Raw genomic sequence first — 11,426 nt, 5'->3', positions numbered from 1 at the left:
CAAATACAAGTATACTTAAAGGATTCCTAATATATTCACAGACGTATTTAAAAGTCTCAAACCATAATATTCTTCCTATAAAAACAGTTATTCACTATTTGGTAGAGCCATGTCAACTGTCAAATTTGACACATTTTTCGATGATCTCACCACGTGGCATGCATTGTCTCTCTTTGGATCTCAATATTTTCCCACTAGATGGCCAAGACCTAGTGTTTTTGCAGTATTTTGACACGCAAATGTATGACGTCACCATTTCAACCATCAATGAACGCATGGAACTAAAACAAAGCGTAATATAAAGGAAAAGCTGGAGAGGTGACGGAATTACCTACGATGTCGGAATATACCGCGTTTACCCTAATATGTTCTATGGTATGTCATGTATGGCATGTATAATGATGGAATTGAGGTTCACTGCCCATGAAGAATTGTTATTTGCATGTTTGGTGTTGCAACTTGCATGTATATATAATGACTGAATTAAGGCCCTAAAGAGTTGTTATGCCTTATGGTGAAGAAAATATGGCCTTTGTTCAGTTCTCATTTAAGTTTTATACTCCTTATTTGCACCTGGCACAATATTGAGAAAAATAATTGAAATCTTGGGCATCATTTGCTACCAGTACCAGAATTTAAAAGCAAAGAAAATGCCAATTAAATTCAATATGTCTTCAATGGAATCATTTTCATCAAAGATATATATTTACCAGTGATTGTATATAGTAAAGAAATGGACAGTGCAGATATAATTAGTGAAGATATACAAAGTAAATGTTTATATTGGTAGTGAATTCACTTATTATTTTCTTTGCTGTTGAATTCCTGGTTAACTTACAATAAGCAGACTAACACCTACAACAATCACCTAATGGCAGCCGTGACGGGGTAACATTGACTGGCTTGGAAATTAAGTTAAAATTACCACAGGCACCTATATAACATATTTCATGTTTGATACACCTATTAATGTTTTTTCTTTATGTTTCAGACTACAGAGTCTTATATATGGTAATTGTAACTTAATTTCCAAACCGCTCAATGTTACCCCGTTACGGCTGCCATTAGGTGGTCACATTTTGCCCATTGGGGGGTGGCGCCCCCATTTGCAAACTATGACACTTTCCTAAAATTTGTCTTTTGCCTAGGTATGTAACTAGAAGAGTTCTACTACAATGCACCACAACCTAGAGTTATTTTACCAAAAAATAAAATTGATTTTACCACCCAGTCAAATAAACCCCAAGAGCTGGGGTAACAAAGACCATCACTTTTTTTGAAATTACATCAAAACTATGAGAGGCAGGAGCCAGCAATTTATGGTGAATAAAGCTAGAGTATAGACCTGTATTTTTCATGTTTCAATTTAAGTTTTACTTATCTAGTAAAAAATGGCATCATTTTGAAAAAAAAGTGGTCAAAGTTACCCCATTTTACGGTATACCGGTATTGTCAAATGGGGTAAGACAGGATCACAGCCTTCATGGGGTAAGAAAGGACCAGCCCCTGGCATGCACTTTAATTGCACTGAATTCAATTTGATAAAAGAATATGTTAGAGCTATCATTGCCTGTCATTTCAGTGTTTGTTTCAACCCTCTTCTGCAAATAATGAATTTCTGGCTAATTTTCAAAGAAAACCTATGTAAAGAAGGGTCACAAAATAGTTAACCCTGTTTGGGAAATAAGCTCTATCTAACGACAGAAAATTTTTTTGGCCAGGTTTGTAGATATAGGCAGGTAACCTCAAGTAATAAGCAACTTTTGAGATATACTAGGCATTCCTACCTGCTACCATCACTGCCTGACATCTATTCTAAAATGGGGTAAAAAAGGACCGGACATGGGGTAAGACGGGACCACTAAATGATCCTGTTTTACCCCACAAGTAGTCCCATCTTACCCCACAAATGGTCCTGTCTTCCCCCACAAATGGTCCTCTATTACCCTATGTACAGTTAATCAAAAATAGTTTTTAAATGAATATATTATTGTGCAGTACATGGAGTATTTTGGTCGAAAATTTTATCTATGGCTCAAACTTCATTATAACTTGTTAGCTTTTTTAATTAGAGAAATTTAGTGCACTATTTTAAATTGCATCAAATGGGTATAGAAAATAGGGTTGTCTCTTTCCATTAGTGAGCTGCAGAACTATGTGCAAGATTGGGGGAAAAATCATTGTGAGAAACGTGAAAATAATTATTATCACAACTCTGTGAGAGGACATGGGCTATATTTGAAGAAGTGCACCAAAAATGCAGTTAGCAAGAAAACACTTGATGTCTGACACTTAACTAATTATCCATTGGTTTTATTACCAATTTAATAAATTTTTCAGACAATGACACTAATGGAATATATATGAAGCATTTAGCAGTGCTCTACAATGAGCCAAAGCCAACCCACTATTACTATGCTTAACAAAGTTTTCTCATGACAAAAACTAGAATGTGTCTGATATTAGAGTTGACTTCCCGCAACACAAAAAAGTAACAGGTGGTTGTTTAATCAAATAATGTGTTTCTAGATGGATAATATTGAATATCAGGTTTGTACTTTTAATAAAAACCTTGTAACATAAGAATTACCAGTTGGTCCTGTCTTACCCCAGCATGGTCCCATCTTACCCCAGTGGGGTAAGATGGGACCAGCTCACTTTTTTCAATCTGTACAGAAAACTATGTTAGATGCAAAACGTCTAAGTTGTAGCTTAGAAGCCCATTGCATAGATACACCTTGTGATAGTTTTAGGGTTTTTTAGTTATTCATGGTATAGATGCTACAGGCTTGTTAGTGATTTTGGTCCTGTCTTACCCATCTGACTATATATAAAGCAAAAATATGGAACTGTGAAAATAATTCTGAAACAATCTCAAGGTGCAGAAAATTCAGTAGTTATGCAATGCATAGCTGGCATCTAATCTGTAGAGATAGAGCTTGAGCTATTATCAGTCGGATGATGTTGGACCACTCCATGATGATGATGCTGTTGGGTTCCTCCATCACAGTGGGAGTGATGACTTTGTTGAGTTTGATGTTGTTGTCAAAGGTCCCATGGAGCCTGTTGAGTGAGACCTGGTCTGGTTGCAAGCTTGTCTCAGGTGGAAGGATAAACGTTTGCTCAATGTTGATGTAGTTCTCCAATTACTCCACTTCTTATTTAAAAGTATCATTGAATTTCACACTCATATAGGCTGTTTCTCACTTTTATGTGTCATTGTGCACATTAGATTTGCTAGTTTGTACAGTAGCCCAAGCGTAATGTCAATCTGGAATATTCAACCAAATCTTACAAAAATTGTTAATAAGAACTTGTCTACATGCAATTTCAGAAAGATGCTGGCAAAATGTGCAATTTTTCTTATTTCTTTTAGATCAATCGGTAAGGTCTGTGAAAATTGGAGAAATTGACAACAACATGGGTGGTTTCTGCCCAATTTTCTATAGTGGATGGAACATAAGTCATTTTGGCTATTGTTGCTTGCTGGAAGACTAGAAATATCTGTATTTAACTGTCTGGCTTGGAGATGCAAATTTATTGCCCAAAATACTGAAAGACAATTATGGTAGATGTTGTTTGCTCACTACTCATAGTTGACAGTTTCTGATCAATATGGAAATTTATAATTTATTTTTGAAGAAAACCATACATTTTGAAGAACAGCACAGCCTTTTAGAAAAGCAGGTTAAATATTAGATTGAAAAAAATTGAATTGATTTATACCTTCTCAATTAAATCTAAAAAATTATAGAATTAATTGAGAAGGTATAAATCATAGAATGAACTAAGCTCCATCTTGAACTGAATAAAATAAACTATGACTTTGGTATAACTCAATCAAAATAAAGGATTTTCTGACAATTACTGTTTATATGAAAGGTAATTTGAGTGACTTAGAGGTTTGAATTTTTGGTAGGTTTATGTAATGTCTCTGGGAGCATTTCTGAATTTCAGAGGTTTCTTGCAAGAGATAAGAAGTTGTTACCATTTTTGGTATTGGAAAATTAGTACGGTATACAATTTTCTGTAAGAAACCATGCTTTCAATACCTAACTTTAGATGGAGACCAGTAGAGCATTCAGAGTTAGTGATGAAATGAAAAATAAGAAGTAAAACAAATTCTTCATTGTTTTCTCTATTCATATGCTAACTATTTGTTCAATTTTCCAGAGTGTTAATTATAATGAAGCAAAACAGTGGATCTAGCAATGGAGTGAAAACATTTTGGAAAGTGGTATTTCATTCCACTAACGACTCTAGTTTTGCTTCTGGACTAGCAAATGGCTCCATGACATATTCTGGGAACATTACAACATCTCAATCTGTAAATAATGGAGTAGTACTAATGCAGAGTTTGACTGGAGTTGCTTCAAATGGTTCATTAATGCATTCAGTGAATGGCAGTGGAGCCATTAGTTGTGTCAATTCCAATGTTATTAATGTTAGAACCATGTTGGCCAACACCAATAATGGAGTGGTTACCTCAGTTACTGGTAGCTTACCTTCTTTCACTGCTAATGGCATTTCTACCATTGCTTCCAATGGGGTTCTACAAACCAACTTAGCCAATGGCAATGCAATTATTAGAGCCCAAAATGGCAAGATGATCACAACTTCCAATATTGTAGGTGCTGCTCTTGCAACTAATGTTCCAACTATGGGTAAATTGTGCCTTACACAGCAGCAGCTGCAAAAATTGTTAGAGTTGCAGTTACAGCAACAACCTCAGCTAGGATCTCAGCCTCAGATCATCAGACTTCAAAATCCTCAACAGCAACTAATTCGACTTCAACAGCAGCCACAGCAAGTTCTCAGACTCCAGCAGCCAACACAACTCAGATCATTTGTATAGCTCCCAACAACAAATTACATCAGGGGCATCAGCTACCCGATGGTAGAATAATTATCAATCAGCCTTTCCAGATAACAGCTCAACAATTGCAGCAACTTCAACAGCGTCAACAAACTCCTATTGCAATACAATCCCTTCAGTTGCAACCACAGCAGCAACAAGTTGTTTTGCCTGGCATTCAGCTTGTGTCGATTGCAAGTGCTCATGCTTTGTTGGAGAAGCAGCAGCAGCAGTCTATGAATGTCAACAATTAAGTTGTTGCAACCACTAGCCAACAAATACCGTAGGTGTATCTCAGCCACAGCTTCATTTACAAGCTATTCAACCCCACCCACAAATAATTTCAGTTTCACAATCCCAACAATTATTTATTATCTGCAATTTCTAATGTGGCTAGCATTCCTAACTCGGCCGTCCAATCAAATTATGTGTCTGTGAATGGCGTGGCATCTTCGGCACCTGCTATCATCCCTTCCAATAATGTTCAGAGCAGAGAGAGTGATATGCCAAGCTTTCAGTCCCCCCTTGCTGAGGTGGAAATGAATGTTCCCTCACCTAATCAAGAAAGTGAGTTGGACAGAGGTAAAAATTGTCAAATGACCAATGGTGCTGCTGTTGAGGCTCAAGAAAACACTCAGCCTCAGACCTCTTCTCCAGAAATTCATCAAGATTATGATGATTACGATGATATTCAAGAAGTTGGCCAGGTTATCAACACAATCAGTAATGGTTTTCTGTTGGGCACTGAAAAGGTAAGCATAAAGTTCTATGCTGTTGAATTTTTCATGTTTTCTTCATGAATTGGAAAAAATTTTGATATTCTCTGGAACTTTATGCATTTCTAAAACAAGTTTCATTAATAAAAGTATAACATTATTCACTTGTTAATGACTGCACTTGAATTCCATCAGACTGCAGAGTTGGAGAAGAAAGAAGATGCTGGTGGTAGCGGTGAATCGGAATTATTGACATAGGTAGTCATTAACAATGTTGTGTGTTCGTACTCCATTGGGTGCCATATTAACTTAAGGGAAGTAGTTACACTTGCAAATAATGTGGAGTACTGGCAAGAGCATGGGGTGAGTATTACTTTTTCTCAAACTATTCTTTTTTTTTGTGTTTTCATTCAATTATCCTGTGTTTTCTGTTTTTACTGTTCATTGAGACATTGAGAGCTTGATCATTTTGGAAACCTAAATTTTATTGTGACACAGGAAAATATAATTTCTTGCCAATCGATGGTTTTATATAGCATTGTAAAATGATTGCACAGGGCAACAGTATTTTATTCATGAGACATATTTTTCCAGATGAATCTTATTTGATTGATTTTTGGATTTGGTTCCAAATTACTCTCATATAAGAACACTCAATCAATTGGTTCAGGCATTTTCAGATGTTGTTATTTTGGCTGTCAAAATTTGATTCTAGTTAACAAATAAATTTCATTATATTCTCTTGGAGTTTATGTTGATGCACTATTCCTGTATGTGAACCGCATTCTATTGCCTCTGTGTATGTGAACCATATTCTCTTTCTTCCATATTTATGTTGTGTGCTATTCCTGTATGTGAACCATATTCTCTTTCTTCCGTATTTATGTTGTGTGCTATTCCTGTATGTGAACCATATTCTCTTTCCTCCGTGTGTATGTTGTGTGCTATTCCTTTATGTGAACCACATTCTCTTGCATCTGTGTATGTTTTGCACTACTTATGTATGTGAACCACATTCTCTTTCTTCCGTATTTATGTTGTGTGCTATTCCTGTATGTGAACCATATTCTCTTGCCTCCGTGGTAATGCTGTGCTCTATTCGTGCATTTAAACCATTTTCAGATGGTGACGATGAAGCTACGCAACCCCCCACGACAGCTTCCATCTGGTCTTCTGGCAAAATTACCTGCACAGGTGGGCGCCTGCTCTGCTGCTTAAGAGGCTCAGCTGACAATTCTTGAATGGAATTTTGTTTCAAAACCATGCTGGCTTCCGTAGATCTATGCTTGTACTATGATCTATGACTGTATTAATCACTGATTTATCTGTGTTCTAGAATTTTCAAACTGACGATGGAGCTGGACTCCGAAACGTTTTCTTTAAAGATACTATGAATTTATGTGGAGTTTTCTTTGCTTTTAAGTTTTTAGAGATGCTTATTCCAAGGTTAGCATATGTCACTCTTAGATGCATATTTTTCATCATTCAAGGGAAAATGCAGTTATACAATAATATTTTTACTACCACACAAACTTCAGTGTTCAATTAAAGCATTTTTGAACAAGTCCATGAACAAAACTCTTCAAGGAATTATTTCCTTCACTGTTTAGTTAACATGTACCTATGTACAGTTTTTTTAATTGGTAAATAATCCGTTATCTGCATTTTTGCTTAATAATTTGCATGTTGGTTGCAAGAAGTTCAGGAAACCAAGAACATTAGGTTAGGTGCCTCGACGCCATTAACTAAACGTAAATGATTTTGAGTAATAATGAGCGATTTAATTATCCTTAACCTGTTGATGCAAAATGTGAACACGTTTTACCGAACAGGTTCAACATCAGAAGTTGAGGCACGCACGGCCGCTCGTCGCGTGGCTCGCGCTCTGCAGAAGCTTGGCTGCAAGACGCGCTTCAAGAACTTCCGTGTCGTCAACGTTCGCGGCACATGTACCATGCCCTTTGCCATCAAGATCACGCCCTTCTCACTGCAGCATCGCAACAGTGCAAGGTAACTACTCCGTCAGCATGAGCCTTGACAAGGTAACTACTCCGTCAGCTTGAGCCTTGACAAGGTAACTACTCCGTCAGCATGAGCCTTGACAAGGTAACTACTCCGTCAGCATGAGCCTTGACAAAGTAAATCTATTTTGTGACATCATTCAAGATTTCACATTGACAACTGAATCAACAGCATTAAAAACGAACTTTGCAATGCTACAATGCAAGACGCATTATAAATTCAATTGCCATGTGGTGGTCATGAAAAGGCCCACAGTGGCCACTTCAATTACGAGTCATATGAAATTTGTATTGCTCAGAATTATTGTCTGTTAACGATATGGTACCACAAAAACGAGTGCAAGTGACATGCTGACCAAACAACGATAGACCGATGATGAAAACAATTTATCTTGCTTCACTTAATTTTCTGTTCAGCTATTGCTATGTTCAGTTAGTATCTCGTATGCATTTGTACCTGAAACTTGATACCTATAAGACATACCTAGAAAAAAATGGCTCTTTTGATTTCGAAGGGATCTTTTTTCAAGTACCTTTTGATGCATATAGATCATATTCTTAGCATTAAAATTACCGTGCTGCCCAACTGTTGATACAAGGTACATGAAATGCTATAGCTGCCGTCTTAACTGTCTACTCGTATGTTGCAGTTATGAGCCAGAGCTCCACCCTGGTGTCACCTACAGAATCCTTCATCCTAAAGCAACCCTCAAAATATTCTCCACTTGCAGCATAACAGTCACTGGTGAGCGTGCATGCCTTCGGTGTTCAGCACATACATTGTTTTGACATTACGTTAAAATTTGAAATGTTATTCATGAAATTTGTGTTGAAATTTTCATTGTTAATACAATGTTGATAACAATGTGTGTTTACTAACAATTTCAGCCATGCATACTTTCTTAACAGAATAATCTTTGTTGGAGCGTTTTCAACTCATTGTGATCTGATGTGAATCAAGCAGATATTATATCAGGGACATAACCTAATCATAATTTTAAAGACTAGTATGTATTGAAACAATATATACTTGTCTCTGATACTCCACTTGTCCCTAGACCTTGTGTACAATTGATTAATTTTAATTAAGACACTTGAAATTGCTCATTAATGATATGCTGTGCAGCACCGAGCATCGCTAACGTGCAGGCAGCCATCGACCATGTGTATCCTCTGGTATAGGCGAGTTCTGCAAAGAACGCACGGCCGAAGAAGAGGCGCGACGTAGCACGACCAGTGTCACAAACCACGGCGTGAGACAGCGACCCGTTGGCTTCTCTGTTGATGAAGATGAAGAAGAGGAACCTGGTGTGGGGCCGCCTTCCTTCATAGATGAGTTTCCAGACTCGCTACCAGCATTCATGAAGCGCAAGCGTAGCGATTTGTCTTTCAGGAACGACAATAAGATTAGAAAATTAGGTCCTATTGATCTTGTGTCTGACGACTCCGATGATAGTTCTGATGACATGGAAGACGTCGATGACGGATTCTCTTGAACCTCATAAGTGAATTAGTATTACTCTTTCTCGTGGCTTATAGTTTCTTTAAGGTTCAGCTTAATGAAGGAATATCTGCCTATTAATGATGACCAACCAGCGCACCAATGTGTAAAGCAGTATCAATCCATATTTACGTTGAAACGAGAACCAAACTTCACGAGAAATCCTCGAATATATCAGTACTCGCAATCAGTCCCGAATTGCCCCTGTGGTAATGCTGCAACTTTTCACAAGAAATTGTATGAATCCAGCTGTTGGTGTGCCTATTGTTCCTATTTTGCAGCGGAATGGTGTCGTTGCTTTTGTTCATGTTGATGGAGTCATGGGGATCAATAATGTACGTTTTTCTACCATTATCTGTCTCAAGTTCATGTTTGGAACCTAACTTGTTTTTTTCGCAATTAATCTCTTTAGTCGTTTTTAGCGCTTGACTCGATAGTCTGGTGAGACTATTTTGTATCCTGTCCTTACTATTACGATTCCTTTAGATGTTCTAGAGCCAAAGTTCCCTTAAATTACACAGTGAAATTTGTCGAGGTGGTACAAGCGGTTTTTACTTTGAGTAGTTTGGTACGGCACGATAAAATGCGAGATGGTTTCTTGGTTCATGCCCACAGCGATTTCTTGAGCGGTCCTTTGATTATTAGAAAATATTCACTTCCAATGACCATAATCTCAGCTCATAGTTTTTTTCTTTTCAAGATTGCTGGACCGTCTCAGTCGCCAATACTTGTAAACTTTGCTGGATTTAAAAATAATTTCACTGTTTAGCTTGTACGATCACGACTGCTACTGGATTCTAAATTGATGATTATGTTCTAGTTTTGATTATTCATGCTAAAGATAGACAAAACTGAAACTAAGTAAACTAATCATTAGATAGGTTGGTGCCAAACCAATGCTGAGTTGCGCTAGAACAATGTGGTGTAGTGTGCTCTGGAAGTTGTTATATATTTGATTTCGTTTCAATTGGTTACACAACGACTGCAAGTTTATATTCTGCTAGCGGTTCTTCTGCATAAAAGCTGACTAAATTTCTGCTGGTGCAATTCATTCGTATGGTGCGTGATTAAATGGGTGCACTGTATCCAACACTTCTATGTAATAACAATCGAATTGGGTTGTTCGTAAATTTTCACTTGCAGAATGTTAGCAAGAATATTTCCCGATCATAGGTCATGATAAGAGATGAACGTGTGCTGTTCGAGCGCCTGGAATGAACTGTATTAAGCATTCGGTATCATGGCTGCTGTGATGACGCGCGTTGCACTGGAAGTTTAGGTTCATGTCCAGGCGATAGGAGCAGACATGATGGGTATTCTTCATTGATGCTGTGGCTGGAGTAAATCGTTATATTAGTTTTATTTAATTTTAACTTCCGTTGTTGCTTGTATTATTAGAATTTCCCATTCATTTTGCTCGGTTGTTTAATTACATTCCTTGATGTGTTTGCACATGTGTTTTTAATGTTTCACTTAAATCAATAATTTTTATCATTGTAATCTAAAAGAATATGTTAAATTTATTCGTCAACCCTTGGCATTGGTTGATGAATCAACTTGTTGGCTGCACACTTGCGATGCTGAGTTCATGACTTATTTGTGAATGTTTTACTTTCAACTTCGCCTTATAATCCTGTAAATTATATCAATGTGAGGTCAGAAAATTGTGCAGCAATCAATATTTAACGCAGGTATTTATTGTGCCAATATTGGTCACGTCGTATTAAATAACTGGTAATAGTTTCACCGATAATACAGATTTATATCAAATCGTATTATGACTACTTCATCTAATAACAATGACTTGGACCCATCACAGGGAAACCGAGTGTTGCACGTTTGTTCCGCTCTCAACAGAATTCGTCTTGTATTCATAGTCAGAAATAGTTGCGAACTTGAATTGATAGCATTATTTGTGAACTGTGAGAAGGGAGACTAGTAAGCTTGGAATAGTGAAAACAAATTTTCTGATTGTCTACTGTGTTTGCTTAAAATGTTAAACTTTTGTTTTCTGGCAAGTTTATGAGAATTTCGGTGTGATAATAAGGGCTTTAAAACAAGATGTTAACCCGCGAGGGCGAGGGCCTATAGCAACTGCTATGCTGCACAGATTTTGTGTCGGACGTAACAGTAAAACTCTGATGCTTCCTCAGAGCATCAGAGTTTTCTGATGTCATTATTTCACTCAGTCATTATATCCCCAGTCATTATTTCACTGATGTCTTTCGTGCATGTTATCTCATTTCTCTTACGCGATTCTCGACAGTCACTAAATTAGTAGCTAAAAATCATTTTGCTTATTAACGGAAATTTATGTTTTTGCAAGTCATCTG

At 37.1% G+C, this 11,426-nt stretch overlaps 1 protein-coding gene across 1 annotated transcript; it reads left to right on the top strand.

Moving 5' to 3' along the window:
- The first annotated feature begins 5,451 nt into the window (after positions 1 to 5,451).
- Positions 5,452 to 10,509, top strand: LOC108665879 (TATA box-binding protein-like 1). Its single transcript, XM_018152687.2, is given in 8 exon segments — positions 5,452 to 5,607; positions 5,830 to 5,934; positions 6,694 to 6,718; positions 6,721 to 6,765; positions 7,404 to 7,581; positions 8,243 to 8,337; positions 8,719 to 8,771; positions 8,774 to 10,509. Coding segments are annotated over 8 exon segments (972 nt in total). The 3' UTR covers positions 9,089 to 10,509.
- Positions 10,510 to 11,426: the final 917 nt, after the last annotated feature.

Source organism: Hyalella azteca, unplaced genomic scaffold (assembly GCF_000764305.2).
Source record: "Hyalella azteca isolate HAZT.00-mixed unplaced genomic scaffold, Hazt_2.0.2 contig12285, whole genome shotgun sequence".
Taxonomy (NCBI): Eukaryota; Metazoa; Arthropoda; class Malacostraca; order Amphipoda; family Hyalellidae; genus Hyalella; species Hyalella azteca.
Note: the sequence above shows the minus strand (reverse complement) of the source record. Positions and strands in the feature narration are given on the sequence as shown.